The following is a 17,050-nucleotide window of genomic DNA, read 5'->3' as shown; positions in this document are numbered from 1 at the left end:
CATACTATATATATATATATATATACACTGTGTGTCAGTTCCCAATCCCTGGTGTCTGTGTCTAGGCGTATGAGTTGACTCTACACTACACCCAGCATGGTGATCACAACGTGGTGACCGCTGCTCTGGAGCTGCTGCAGCAGATGTTCCGGACTCCGCCCCCAGAGCTGCTGCACATGCTCATTACGCGCGGCAGCGTTCTGCACGCCGGCGTGTTCCGACAGGACATCGAGAGCCGCGCCCGCTCCGGCAGCGTCCTGGAGTTCATTGGTTAGTCGAACCCATCGATCAAAACGAATACTGCTTGGTCATTGGTGGATTGCTCTGTCAGTTAAATCCGTAGTCTCAAATTACACAAGCCCAGTCATTGGGTAAATGCTCTGCCAGTCACGCCTCCTGTGTCTCTGTTCTGACTACTGTTTTCCTGTCTGCTGATTCCCAGGTCCCTAAAGGCTCACTATACACTGAGTGTACAAAACATTAGGAACACCTTCCTAATATTGAGCTGCACCCCCTTTTGCCCTCAGAGCATTATTCCCTATATAGTGCCCCACTTATGCTACATTGTAAAAAAAAAAAGTATGTGGACACCCCTTCAAATTAGAGGATTCGCCTATTTCAGCCACACCCCGTTGCTGACAGGTGTATAAAATAGAGCACACAGCCATGCAATCTCCATAGACAAACATTGATAGTAGAATGGCCCGTACTGAAGAGCTCAGGGACTTTCAACGTGGCACCGTCATAGGATGCCACCTTTCCAACAAGTCAGTTTGTCAAATGTCTGCACTGCTTGAGCTGCCCCGGTCGACTGTAAATGTTGTTATTGTGAAGTGGAGCAACAACGGCTAGGAGCAACAACGGCTCAGCGTGAAGTGGTAGGTCACACAAGCCCACAGAACGGGACCACTGAGTGCTGAAGCAAGTAGCGTGTAAAAATAGTCTGTCCTCGGTTGCAACTCTCACTACCGAGTTCCAGGCTGCCTCTGGAAGCAACGTCAGCACAAGAACTGTTCGTCGGGAGCTTCATGAAATGGGTTTCCATGGCTGAGCAGCCGCACACAAGCCAAAGATCACCATGCGCAATGCCAAGCGTCGGCTGGAGTGGTGTAAAGCTCGCCGCCATTGGACTCTGGAGCAGTGGAAACGCCTTCTCTGGAGTGTTGAATCACGCTTCACTATCTGCCAGTCCGACATTCAAATCTGGGTTTGGCGGATGCCAGGAGAACGCTACCTGCCCCAATGCATAGTGCCAACTGTAAAGTTTGGTGGAGGAGGAATAATGGTATGGGTCTGTTTTCCATGGTTCGGGCTAGGCCCCTTAGTTCCAGTGAAGGGAAATCTTAACGCTACAGCATACAATGACATTCTAGACGATTCTGTGCTTCCAACATTTGTAGCAACAGTTTGGGGAAGGCTCCTTCCTGTTTCAGAATGACAATGCCCCCGTGCACAAAGCGAGGTCCACACAGAAATGGATTCTCAACCCCATCAAACACCAGTGTGGAAGAACTTGACTGGCCTGCACAGAGCCCTGACCTCAACCCCATCAAACACCTTTGGGATGAATTGGAACGCCGACTGCGAGCCAGGCCTAATCGCCCAACATCAGTGCCCAACCTCACTAATGCTCGTGGCTGAATGGAAGCAAGTCCCCTTAGCAATGTTCCAACATCTAGTGGAAAGCCTTCCCAGAAGAGTGGAGGCTGTTATAGCAGCAAAGGGGGAACCAACTCCATATTAATTCCCATGATTTTGGAATGAGATGTTCGACGAGCAGGTGTCCACATACTTTTGGCCATGTCGTGTATGACCAGAGCCCTATTGCCCCATAGGGCTCTTGTCAAAATAAGTGCACTATATAGGGAATAGGGTGCCATTTGGGACATATCCCCTCTCTCACTAACTAACCTGCGTCTCTTCCTCTTGTCTGTCTGGGGGTATACTGGCTATTTCCCATGGGGCTTTTCTTCTTTTCTCTCCCTTCACTTCCTGTTCCTGTGCGTGTTCTTCCTGTTTCCTGCCTGCAGCCGGGGGCGGGTCTTCCTGTAATAGTCCACTCCTCCTCAGAAAACAGAAAGGTGATTTTAATAACTCTCTCTCTCTCTTTCCTGTGTACTGCTCCCTCTCTCTAACACAGTGTTTTCCCAAACCTCTCCTCCAGCACCCCCAGCCGTTCAACATGTTTAAAAAAAATATATATATATTCCTGAAATAGCACATCTGATTCAACTAAAAAAAAAACGACCTTGGGCATTAGTTGATAAGTTGAATCATGTGTGCTAGCTTTTAGAATAGTGAAAATACATGGGAGGGCTCGGGCTCCCAGAGGAGAGGTTGGAGAACCATCTGTCTAACAGAGTCTTTATCTAGTCCTGTGACCATGTAGCGACTGTGTTACAGTAGTCCTCTTTTATTCTCTCTGCGTGTCCCAGGCAAGATGCTGTCGGGGGAGGAGGAGGGGTTAGAGGACGACCCTGAGAGGGCAGAGGTCACCGCCGGGGCCTTTACAGGTGAGAGACGACAGAATACTGGAACATCACCGTTCATATCACTCAAGCTCTTTATTATTATTACATGTTGGAGATGCTTGTTCAATTGTCCGATCATTTGAATGGTAATTGTTTTAAAGATGAATAATTAGTTAATTGCCATGGTATCCGACATCATGTCGAGGCAATCGTGTTATCATTAAGGGTCTATTCATATTGTTACCGATCAATGTTATGATTATTAAAATATTTACTCATGTAAACAGGATATATGAAACTGACAGGGAATAGGCCTATATCCTGCAGTTCTGTTTAGTGTGACTTGTCTCGGCAGTCACACTTTAAATATTGTACAATGTTAGTGTGACTTGTCTCGGCAGTCACTCTAAATATTGTACAATGTTCGTGTGACTTGTCTCGTCATTTTTTATATTTTTATTAAGTCATTTAGCAGACGCTCTTATCCAGAGCGACTTACAGGAGCAATTAGGGTTAAGTGCCTTGCTCAAGGGCACATCGACAGATTTTTTACCTAGTCGGCTCGGGGATTAGAACCAGCGACCTTTCGGTTACTGGCACTACACTCTTAACCACTAAGCTACCTGCCGCCCATATTGTACAATGTTAGTGTGACTTGTCTCGGCAGTCACACTTTAAATATTGTACAATGTTAGTGTGACTTGTCTCGGCTTTTTAAAAGTACAACTTATTTGTGTTGCTTCTGTTTCTCCTTTTTGCTTTTCTCTTATTTTGTAAAAATATATTATGCGTTTTTTGGAATAATGCCCTTTTTCCAATTAGTTGATGCTGTCTGTATATGCAGGGAGGGGATGCACATGACACTCTTGTCAAAGCCATGGGCATGAGTGTAAAGGGTGGGGGAATCTGCATGAGTTTGCTCATTCAATTCCATTTAGGAGAGACAGTGTGGGAGGGATTGGGAGGGGAGGGGAAGACTAAGCATAGCATCTTTTCATTTTGAGTGGTTTGGGGCATTCTTTGGGCAGCACAGGACGCTACAGATAAATACATCACATCTTATCCACTACTTCCTCCTTGGGTCTTTTTTGGCAGGTCATCACAACATTTGATACAACATGATTGATATAACCTTATTTTCCTTAAATGCACTGGGCCTGAATACGCTGCTTAAACGTTGTAGTTACTTAGGTTGATTTTGCAACGATCCCAGGAAATCTCATCTGTTTAGAAAAGGATATATCTCCATTTTCAAAACAAAATATTATCATGTCATTGCTTCATCATGTTTTACTACAAAAAGTAAAGGGGGTACTAATTGTTGCCAGACGCAACTTCCAATGCACTAATTTAGGTGGAGGATCCCTCAGGGAGGGGAGAATCATTTTTATTAAACTGATTATAAGCGGAAGTAAAATTGCTATTATGTCGGTCAAAGCACCGAGCACTTACGACAGCTCATTTTATGACCAATTATCTACCCTGACACTAGATTTAGCTGACTTCCGACTAATTATTGGCGGCGATTTTAATGCAATTTGGGAGCACACACTAGACAGATCTGGGCAGACCGAGGGGAGAGAGACCATCGTCTTGCCTCTGTGGCACTGCAGAATTGGGCAAATGAGACGGCAGTTGACGATTTGTGGCGAATTATGAATCCCTCCTCTCGGAATTTCACCTTTTTTTCTCTGCTCGACATAAATCCTTCTCCCGAATTGATTTTTATGTTCACTTCAAAGGGCCTGTTCAATAAAGTTCTTCATATAGATTTATTACCCATGGTCCTCTCTGCTTTGCAGAGCCGCTATCAGTAATGACAACAAGCGTGCGCCACGTTGGCGGTTTAAGACATCATTGCTCCGGAATGACACGTTTAAAAAGGAATTAGAAGAAAAGTTACTGGAATTCCTCAGCATTAACCAACCATCAGTGTCTGTATGCTGTGGGACGCGGTGAAGGCTTCATTAGGAACAGGTCCATAGCGTTCGCATCTGGCCTCGACAAGGAACCAAACCGTAGAGTACTTGAACTCTAAACAAAACTGTCACAATTGGAAGCGAGTATACATATCTCTACCACCCCAGAAAAAATTCACGAATGCGACATAAAAAAAAAATCCAGGTTGTTCTTCCTTGTTTCAGGAGGTTTTCATCTGAACCATGGAGTACTAATTGATCATCCAACTAACCAGAGTGTTGTTGTATTGAAAGGTGAGGTTGAGCGATGGGGTGATGGGTTAATGTGTCTCCCTTCCCTGACTCAGGCACAGCCCAGGTAGTCGACATCATTACCGAGCAGCCCCGTTCCTCACAGCATGCTCTGCAGCCCGGCGAGTCCGTGGACATCAGTGGCGCCTCCTCGGAACAAGGAACGACTGCCCTCGGGACCTCCGGAACCGTCTCCGGCAGTGAGGGAGGGGCGGGGACTCCTGAGTCGCCCAATGACAACGGGGCGGATGAGGACATGCTTAGCCACAGCTCCAGCGGGGCTAACGTTACCCCGGAAACGGCCGACTACGCCACACCGGAGAATGCGGAGATGCCCGACGGGCCCCTGCTGGACCCCCTAGGAGACCCCTCACTGCCCCCGAGCGCCGACTCATCGCAGACCACCACAGAGGGGCCGGACTCGGCCGTCACGCCGTCAGACGTCGCTGAACTCGTAAGTCTTTTCTGCCATGTAGGAGTTAGATCTGTATAAATAAATAAGTATTTTTATTGATATTTACTGGAAGCGAACAGAGTCGATTGCCCTCCGATGTTGCTGATCTGGGGGAGTAGAGATTGGAGTTGGAATTGAAATGAGTGATTTGAATGAGTTGAATGGACAAGGTTCCCCAGACCACCAACGGTGCGTTTTTCACATGGCGCTAACCATTGGATTAGACTCAGTAGAATGGACCGAACCCATCAGGCCACAGGTTTTTGGTTGGGACCCTCTAAAATGGCATTGCTGCATGTGTTAAACACTGAGGCTCAGAATTGTTTGCGTAAGATTGCTTTGAATGGGAATGTCCATTCTTCTAATTCCAATTCTATGGTCTGCCCCCCCTCACCCCCCCACCCCCCCCCCCCACCATGCCCCCCCCCCCCCCACCTCGTGACACGCAGTCGCGTTCGCCATTGCCGCTGGTGATCGTGGAGCTGCCGTTTGAGGCCCCTCCCTCTCCGACCTCCACTGAGGGTCCAGACGCTTCCGACAGCGACTCCTCCTCTACCTCCGCTGCTTCTTCCTCTTCCTCCCTCTCTTCTGGCGCCAACGCTTCCTCTAGCGGTAGTAGCAAGGTGATTGGTTGATGATGTCAGAGGGGAGGGGGAAGGGAGTACATGGCTGTAGTTCCGGTTTCTTCTTGTCACTCTCCTCCGTCCTGACCCCGTCCCCCTTTCCTTAAAACCGGTCCATGCACCACACTCCCTGCTAAGAACCGTCCCATTCTCCCCCCTCTCTCGTTTCCATGGCAATCTGGAGTCAGGGATTTAACCTCTCCTGATTGGTTGCTTTCTCCATCCTTCTTGTTTGGTGATTATTAGTTTTCTTTGAGAGATCATTGAAACTCTTCAGAAATCTAAAACTTGTCCCCTCGCTCCTCCGCTCCCCTCTCCGCTCCTTCCCTCTCGCTCCTCCTCTCCCCCTCACCCCCCTCTCCCCTCCTTCCCTCTCGCTCCTCCTCTCCCCCTCACCCCCCTCTCCCCTCCTTCCCTCTCGCTCCTCCTCTCCCCCTCACCCCCCTCTCCCCTCCTTCCCTCTCGCTCCTCCTCTCCCCCTCACCCCCCTCTCCCCTCCTTCCCTCTCGCTCCTCCTCTCCCCCTCACCCCCCTCTCCCCTCCTTCCCTCTCGCTCCCCCTCGCCCCCCTCTCCTGATCTAGTGATCTCTCTGCTTTGCTTTTCTCTTGCGTTTTCTCTTGTTGGATGATGGAGTGAGTTCTGTAAGAACCTGTTAACCCAGAGCGTGGTTCCTCCTTGGTGTAGGTTGAGTCCAAACCCAGTTCAGTGTTTTAGTTATAGGGTTGCAAAAATCCGCTGTCTTGTCTAGAAATCCTGGACGTAAGATTTCCTGCTTATTCCCCTCTGATTCCGGGAATCTTTCAACTGGGATTTCTGGAAAACCTGGGAATTCTGGAAAAGTTGCCACAATTCTGCATCCCAATTTAGAGCTCTATCAATGTCCCCTGAGTCCTTCTCAATCCCAAAAGATGGTAGTAGTAGCCTTTTGTCCAAAACTAGGCTGGTTATTGCCAGTAACTATCAAGGCAGTAGACATGTTTCTGTCTGTTAACGAACACACTGTACTTGTTTAGTGTTGAATAATGAACCTCAGTCACTGATGTCTGTCTGTCATTGTTTGTCTCTCTGTTTGTGTGTGTATCTGTCTCTCTCTCTGTGTGTGTGTGTGTGTGTATCTGTCTCTCTCTGTGTGTTTGTGTGTGTAGGTGTTGGACAGCAGTGAGAGCCTGTATTCAGGGATGCAGATTGGAACGTTACAGGATGAGGAAGAGGAGGGAGCCGTTCCTTCCTCACTTGGCCAAGCACACCCTGAACCTTTCTCCCAGTCCGCACTGGGTACGACACACTATGCTACACACACACACACACACACACCGCACTGGGTACGACACACTATGCTACACACACACACACACACACACACACACACACACACACACACACACACACACACCACACTGGGTACGACACACTATGCTACACACACACACACACACACACCACACTGGGTACGACACACTATGCTACACACACACACACACACACACCGCACTGGGTACGACACACTATGCTACACACACACACACACACACACACACACACACACACACACACCACACTGGGTACGACACACTATGCTACACACACACACACACACACACCACACTGGGTACGACACACTATGCTACACACACACACACACACACACCGCACTGGGTACGACACACTATGCTACACACACACACACACACACACACACACACACACACACACACACACACACTGGGTACGACACACTATGCTACACACACACACACACACCACACTGGGTACGACACACTATGCTACACACACACACACACACACACCACACTGGGTACGACACACTATGCTACACACACACACACACACACACCACACTGGGTACGACACACTATGCTACACACACACACACACACACACACACACACACACCACACTGGGTACGACACACTATGCTACACACACACACACACACCACACTGGGTACGACACACTATGCTACACACACACACACACACACCACACTGGGTACGACACACTATGCTACACACACACACACACACACACACACACACACCACACTGGGTACGACACACTATGCTACACACACACACACCACACTGGGTACGACACACTATGCTACACACACGTTAAAAACACACACGTTACAAACACAAACACACAGTATACACACACTGCCGTTGTTATAATAATGATAATATGTTGTAGCCCTGAGTAGACCCCACCTCCTAGAGGGCAGAGGTCACAACAGACAGGCGTCAGACAGCAGTGTGGATCACTTCATACCAAAGGAGGAACCAGTGGAGACAACAGAGCTGGAGAACAAGGTACACAGTGGAGGGAGACACACACACACACACACACACACACACACACACACACACACACACACACACACACACACACACAGAGGGAGACACACACACACACACACACACACACACACAAACACACACACAGAGGGACACACACACACACACACACACAGAGGGAGACACACACACACACACACAAACACACACACAGAGGGAGACACACACACACACACACACACACAGAGGGAGACACACACACGGAGAGAGGGAGACACACACACACACACACAGAGGGAGACACACACACACACAGAGAGGGACACACACACACACACAGAGGGAGACACACACACACACACACACAGAGGGAGACACACACACACAAAAGGCTTAATTGTCTTATTAAAGTAAAATGTCTTGAAATAAAATAAATTACTTGAATTAAGCATTTTTTAGCTTAAAATAAGCAAAATGAATTACCAATGAAGTTATATAATTTAGCTTGGTAAGAAAACTAATCTGCCAATGACGTTAGATAAAACCCCCCACTGATTTTAAGGTAGTTATCACTCAATAGAAGATATTTAGGCTTGCTTAGATTTCACTTTTTACAGTGTAACGTTCACGTTTGCCTTTTCTAATTGGCTAATGTTATTGTCTGTCTTATTTTGACTGGTTGATGATTGGCTAATTGTATGTGTCATCCCCCAGCCATCGAGGATAAAGGGTCCGATTGGCCACTACACAGACCAAGGGGCGGAGCCACTGGTTCACTGTGTACGACTCCTCTCTGCCTCCTTCCTACTGACTGGACAGAAGAATGGTAGGAGTCTGGAAGACAGACACGTGTGCATCTGACCTGTGTGTGTGTGTGTGTGTGTGTGTGTGTGTGTGTGTGTCTGACCTGTGTGTGTGTGTGTGTGTGTGTGTGTGTGTGTGTGTGTCTGACCTGTGTCTGACCTGTGTGTGTGTGTGTGTGTGTGTGTCTGACCTGTGTGTGTGTGTATCTGACCTGTGTGTGTGTCTGACCTGTGTGTGTGTGTGTGTGTGTGTGTGTGTGTGTGTGTGTGTGTGTGTGTGTGTGTGTCTCTGACCTGTGTGTGTGTGTGTGTGTGTGTGTGTGTGTGTGACCTGTGTGTGTGTGTGTGTGTGTGTGTGTGTGTGTGTGTGTATCTGACCTGTGTGTGTGTGTGTGTGTGTGTGTGTGTGTGTGTGTGTGTGTCTGACCTGTGTGTGTGTGTGTGTGTGTGTGTGTGTGTGTGTGTGTGTGTGTGTGTGTGTCTGACCTGTGTGTGTGTGTGTGTGTCTGACCTGTGTGTGTGTGTGTGTGTGTGTGTGTCTGACCTGTGTGTGTGTGTGTGTCTGACCTGTGTGTGTGTGTGTGTGTGTATCTGACCTGTGTGTGTGTGTGTGTGTGTGTGTGTGTGTGTGTGTGTGTGTGTGTGTGTGTGTGTGTGTCTGACCTGTGTGTGTGTGTGTGTGTGTCTGACCTGTGTGTGTGTGTGTGTGTGTGTGTGTGTGTATCTGACCTGTGTGTGTGTGTGTGTCTGACCTGTGTGTGTGTGTGTGTGTCTGACCTGTGTGTGTCTCTGACCTGTGTGTGTGTGTGTGTGTGTGTGTGTGTGTGTGTGTGTGTCTGACCTGTGTGTGTGTGTGTGTGTGTGTGTGTGTGTGTGTCTGACCTGTGTCTGACCTGTGTGTGTGTGTGTGTGTGTGTGTCTGACCTGTGTGTGTGTGTATCTGACCTGTGTGTGTGTCTGACCTGTGTGTGTGTGTGTGTGTGTGTGTGTGTGTGTGTGTGTGTGTGTGTGTCTCTGACCTGTGTGTGTGTGTGTGTGTGTGTGTGTGTGTGTGACCTGTGTGTGTGTGTGTGTGTGTGTGTGTGTGTGTGTGTGTGTGTATCTGACCTGTGTGTGTGTGTGTGTGTGTGTGTGTGTGTGTGTGTCTGACCTGTGTGTGTGTGTGTGTGTGTGTGTGTGTGTGTGTGTCTGACCTGTGTGTGTGTGTGTGTGTCTGACCTGTGTGTGTGTGTGTGTGTGTGTGTGTCTGACCTGTGTGTGTGTGTGTGTGTCTGACCTGTGTGTGTGTGTGTGTGTGTATCTGACCTGTGTGTGTGTGTGTGTGTGTGTGTGTGTGTGTGTGTGTGTGTGTGTGTGTGTGTGTGTGTCTGACCTGTGTGTGTGTGTGTGTGTGTCTGACCTGTGTGTGTGTGTGTGTGTGTGTGTGTGTATCTGACCTGTGTGTGTGTGTGTCTGACCTGTGTGTGTGTGTGTGTGTCTGACCTGTGTGTGTCTCTGACCTGTGTGTGTGTGTGTGTGTAGGGCTGGTCCCTGATAAAGAGGTCCGTGTCAGTGTGAAGGTCCTAGCAGTCAGCTGTATCGGAGCAGCAGCTGCTCTTCATCCTGAAGCCTTCTTCAACTCCCTGTTCCTGGAACCCCTGGATGGAGTTACACAGGAGGGTAGGAACACACCCTGTACCACTACACACACCCTGTACCACTACACACACCCACTACACACACCCTGTACCACTACACACACCCTGTACCACTACACACACCCACTACACACACCCTGTACCACTACACACACCCACTACACACACCCTGTACCACTACACACACCCTGTACCACTACACACACCCACTACACACACCCTGTACCACTACACACACCCTGTACCACTACACACACCCTGTACCACTACACACACCCTGTACCACTACACACACCCTGTAGCACTACACACACCCTGTACCACTACACACACCCTGTAGCACTACACACACCCTGTACCACTACACACACCCTGTAGCACTACACACACCCTGTAGCACTACACACACCCTGTAGCACTACACACACCCTGTAGCACTACACACACACCCTGTACCACTACACACACCCTGTAGCACTACACACACCCTGTACCACTACACACACCCTGTACCACTACACACACCCTGTAGCACTACACACACCCTGTAGCACTACACACACCCTGTACCCCTACACACACACCCTGTACCACTACACACACCCTGTACCACTACACACACCCTGTACCACTACACACACCCTGTAGCACTACACACACCCTGTACCACTACACACACCCTGTAGCACTACACACACCCTGTACCACTACACACACCCTGTAGCACTACACACACCCTGTACCACTACACACACCCTGTACCACTACACACACCCTGTAGCACTACACACACCCTGTACCCCTACACACACACCCTGTACCACTACACACACCCTGTACCACTACACACACCCTGTACCCCTACACACACACCCTGTACCACTACACACACCCTGTACCACTACACACACCCTGTACCACTACACACACCCTGTAGCACTACACACACCCTGTACCACTACACACACCCTGTACCACTACACACACCCTGTAGCACTACACACACCATACGACTACACACACCCTGTACCACTACACACACCCTGTACCACTACACACACCCTGTAGCACTACACACACCATACGACTACACACACCCTGTACCACTACACACACCCTGTACCACTACACACACCCTGTACCACTACACACACCCTGTACCACTACACACACCCTGTACCACTACACACACCCTGTACCACTACACACACCCTGTAGCACTACACACACCCTGTAGCACTACACACACCCTACGACTACACACACCCTGTAGCACTACACACACCCTGTACCCCTACACACACCCTGTACCCCTACACACACCCTGTACCACTACACACACCCTGTACCACTACACACACCCTGTACCACTACACACACCCTGTAGCACTACACACACCCTGTAGCACTACACACACCCTGTACCACTACACACACCCTGTAGCACTACACACACCCTGTACCACTACACACACCCTGTACCACTACACACACCCTGTAGCACTACACACACCCTGTACCACTACACACACACCATACGACTACACACACCCTGTACCACTACACACACCCTGTAGCACTACACACACACCATACGACTACACACACCCTGTACCACTACACACACCCTGTACCACTACACACACCCTGTACCACTACACACACCCTGTATCACTACACACACCCTGTACCACTACACACACCCTGTCCCACTACACACACCCTACGACTACACACACCCTACGACTACACACACCCTACGACTACACACACCCTACGACTACACACACCCTGTAGCACTACACACACCCTGTCCCACTACACACACCCTGTACCACTACACACACCCTGTACCACTACACACACCCTGTACCACTACACACACCCTGTAGCACTACACACACCCTGTACCACTACACACACCCTGTACCACTACACACACCCTACGACTACACACACCCTGTAGCACTACACACACCCTGTACCACTACACACACCCTGTACCACTACACACACCCTGTACCACTACACACACACCATACCACTACACACACCCTGTACCACTACACACACCCTGTACCACTACACACACCCTGTACCACTACACACACCCTGTAGCACTACACACACCCTACGACTACACACACCCTGTACCACTACACACACCCTGTAGCACTACACACACCCTACGACTACACACACCCTGTAGCACTACACACACCCTGTCCCACTACACACACCCTGTACCACTACACACACCCTGTACCACTACACACACCCTGTACCACTACACACACCCTGTACCACTACACACACCCTGTAGCACTACACACACCCTGTACCACTACACACACCCTGTACCACTACACACACCCTGTACCACTACACACACCCTACGACTACACACACCCTGTAGCACTACACACACCCTGTACCACTACACACACCCTGTACCACTACACACACCCTGTACCACTACACACACCCTGTAGCACTACACACACCCTGTACCACTACACACACCCTGTACCACTACACACACCCTGTACCACTACACACACCCTGTCCCACTACACACACCCTGTACCACTACACACACCCTGTACCACTACACACACCCTGTACCACTACACACACCCTGTACCACTACACACACCCTGTACCACTACACACACCCTGTAGCACTACACACACCCTGTACCACTACACACACCCTGTACCACTACACACACCCTACGACTACACACACCCTGTACCACTACACACACCCTGTACCACTACACACACCCTGTACCACTACACACACCCTGTCCCACTACACACACCCTGTACCACTACACACACCCTGTACCACTACACACACCCTGTAGCACTACACACACCCTGTACCACTACACACACCCTGTACCACTACACACACCCTGTACCACTACACACACCCTGTAGCACTACACACACCCTGTACCACTACACACACCCTGTACCACTACACCACACCCTACGACTACACACACCCTGTAGCACTACACACACCCTGTACCACTACACACACCCTGTACCACTACACACACCCTGTACCACTACACACACCCTGTACCACTACACACACCCTGTACCACTACACACACCCTGTAGCACTACACACACCCTGTACCACTACACACACCCTGTACCACTACACACACCCTGTACCACTACACACACCCTACGACTACACACACCCTGTACCACTACACACACCCTGTAGCACTACACACACCCTGTCCCACTACACACACCCTGTACCACTACACACACCCTGTACCACTACACACACCCTGTACCACTACACACACCCTGTACCACTACACACACCCTGTAGCACTACACACACCCTGTACCACTACACACACCCTGTACCACTACACACACCCTGTAGCACTACACACACCCTGTACCACTACACACACCCTGTAGCACTACACACACCCTGTACCACTACACACACCCTGTACCACTACACACACCCTGTACCACTACACACACCATACGACTACACACACCCTGTCCCACTACACACACCCTGTACCACTACACACACCCTGTACCACTACACACACCCTTTACCACTACACACACCCTGTACCACTACACACACCCTGTACCACTACACACACCCTGTACCACTACACACACCCTACGACTACACACACCCTGTACCACTACACACACCCTGTAGCACTACACACACCCTGTCCCACTACACACACCCTGTACCACTACACACACCCTGTACCACTACACACACCCTGTACCACTACACACACCCTGTAGCACTACACACACCCTGTACCACTACACACACCCTGTACCACTACACACACCCTGTACCACTACACACACCCTGTAGCACTACACACACCCTGTACCACTACACACACCCTGTCCCACTACACACACCCTGTACCACTACACACACCCTGTAGCACTACACACACCCTGTACCACTACACACACCATACGACTACACACACCCTGTACCACTACACACACCCTGTACCACTACACACACCCTGTAGCACTACACACACACCATACCACTACACACACCCTGTACCACTACACACACCCTGTACCACTACACACACCCTGTACCACTACACACACCCTGTAGCACTACACACACACCCTGTACCACTACACACACACACCATACCACTACACACACACCATACCACTACACACACCCTGTAGCACTACACACACCCTGTACCACTACACACACCCTGTACCACTACACACACCCTGTAGCACTACACACACCCTGTACCACTACACACACCCTGTACCACTACACACACCCTGTACCACTACACACACCCTGTACCACTACACACACCCTGTACCACTACACACACCCTGTACCACTACACACACCCTGTAGCACTACACACACCCTGTACCACTACACACACCATACGACTACACACACCCTGTCCCACTACACACACCCTGTACCACTACACACACCCTGTAGCACTACACACACCCTGTAGCACTACACACACCCTACGACTACACACACCCTACGACTACACACACCCTACGACTACACACACCCTGTACCACTACACACACCCTGTCCCACTACACACACCCTGTACCGCTACACACACCCTGTCCCACTACACACACCCTGTACCGCTACACACACCCTGTAGCACTACACACACCCTACGACTACACACACCCTACCACTACACACACCCTGTCCCACTACACACACCCTGTAGCACTACACACACCCTGTCCCACTACACACACCCTGTAGCACTACACAGACCCTGTACCACTACACACACCCTGTACCACTACACACACCCTGTACCACTACACACACCCTGTACCACTACACACACCCTGTACCACTACACACACCCTGTACCACTACACACACCATACGACTACACACACCCTGTACCACTACACACACCCTGTAGCACTACACACACCCTGTACTACTACACACACCCTGTACCACTACACACACCCTGTACCACTACACACACCCTGTACCACTACACACACCCTGTAGCACTACACACACCCTGTACGACTACACACACCCTGTAGCACTACACACACACCTTGCTTACCACTACACACACCCTGTACCACTACACACCCATACGACTCCACACACCCTGTACCAACTACACACCCCTGTAGCACTACTCACACCCTGTACCTACTACACACACCCTGTACCACCTACACACACCCTGTACCACTACACACACCCTGTACCACTACACACACCCTGTACCACTACACACACCCTGTACCACTACACACACCCCTGTAGCCACTACACACACCCTGTAGCACTACACACACCCTGTACCACTACACACACCCTGTACCACTACACACACCCTGTACCACTACACACACCCTGTAGCACTACACACACCCTGTACCACTACACACACCCTGTACCACTACACACACCCTGTACCACTACACACACCCTGTACCACTACACCTGTAGCACCACTACACACCCTGTACCACTACACACACCCTGTACCACTACCTGTAGCACTACACACACCCTGTACCACTACACACACCCTGTACCACTACACACACCCTGTACCACTACACAAACCCTGTAGCACTACACACACCCTGTAGCACTACACACACCCTGTACCACTACACACACCCTGTACCACTACACACACCCTGTAGCACTACACACACCCCTGTACCACTACACACACCCTGTAGCACTACACACACATACGACTACACACACCCTGTACCACTACACACACCCTGTACACTACACACACCCTGTACACTACACACACCCTGTACCACTACACACCTGTAGCACTACACACACCTGTACCACTACACACACCCTGTACACTACACACACCCTGTACCACTACACACACCCTGTAGCCACTACAACACACCCTGTACCACTACACACACCCTGTAGCACTACACAACCATACACTACACACACCTGTACCACTACACACACCCTGTACCACTACACACACCCTGTAGCACTACACACACCCTGTAGCACTACACACACCCTGTACCACTACACACACCCTGTACCACTACCACACCCTGTACCACTACACACAACCCTGTAGCCACTACACACACCCTGTAGCACTACACACACCCTGTACCACTACACACACCCTGTACCACTACACACCCTGTAGCACTACACACTTACACCCTGTACCACTACACACACCCTGTAGCACTACACACACCCAGTACCGACTACACACACCCTGTAGCACTACACCCCTACACACACCCTGTACCACTACACACACCCTGTACCACTACACACACCCTGTACCACTACACCCCTGTAGCACTACACACACCCTGTACCACTACACACACCCTGTAGCACTACACACACCCTGTAGCACTACACACACCCTGTACCACTACACACACCCTGTACCACTACACACACCCTGTACCACTACACACACCCTGTAGCACTACAC

General features: G+C 50.1%; 1 protein-coding gene across 1 annotated transcript; it reads left to right on the top strand.

Moving 5' to 3' along the window:
• Nucleotides 1–58: 58 nt before the first annotated feature.
• On the top strand, nt 59–10,536 carry LOC311119199 (huntingtin-like; the record flags this gene model as incomplete). The annotated part of the gene is made up of 7 exons (XM_084193933.1): nt 59–270; nt 2,436–2,513; nt 4,738–5,135; nt 6,905–7,034; nt 7,971–8,089; nt 8,789–8,900; nt 10,399–10,536. Coding segments are annotated over exons 1-7 (1,102 nt in total), but the record flags the coding sequence as incomplete, so codon positions are not given.
• Nucleotides 10,537–17,050: the final 6,514 nt, after the last annotated feature.

This window comes from Coregonus lavaretus, assembly GCF_964263955.1.
Source record: "Coregonus lavaretus genome assembly, contig: HAP1_SCAFFOLD_9093, whole genome shotgun sequence".
In the NCBI taxonomy this organism is placed as follows: Eukaryota; Metazoa; Chordata; class Actinopteri; order Salmoniformes; family Salmonidae; genus Coregonus; species Coregonus lavaretus.
This window is presented reverse-complemented; position numbering and strand designations above follow the sequence as displayed.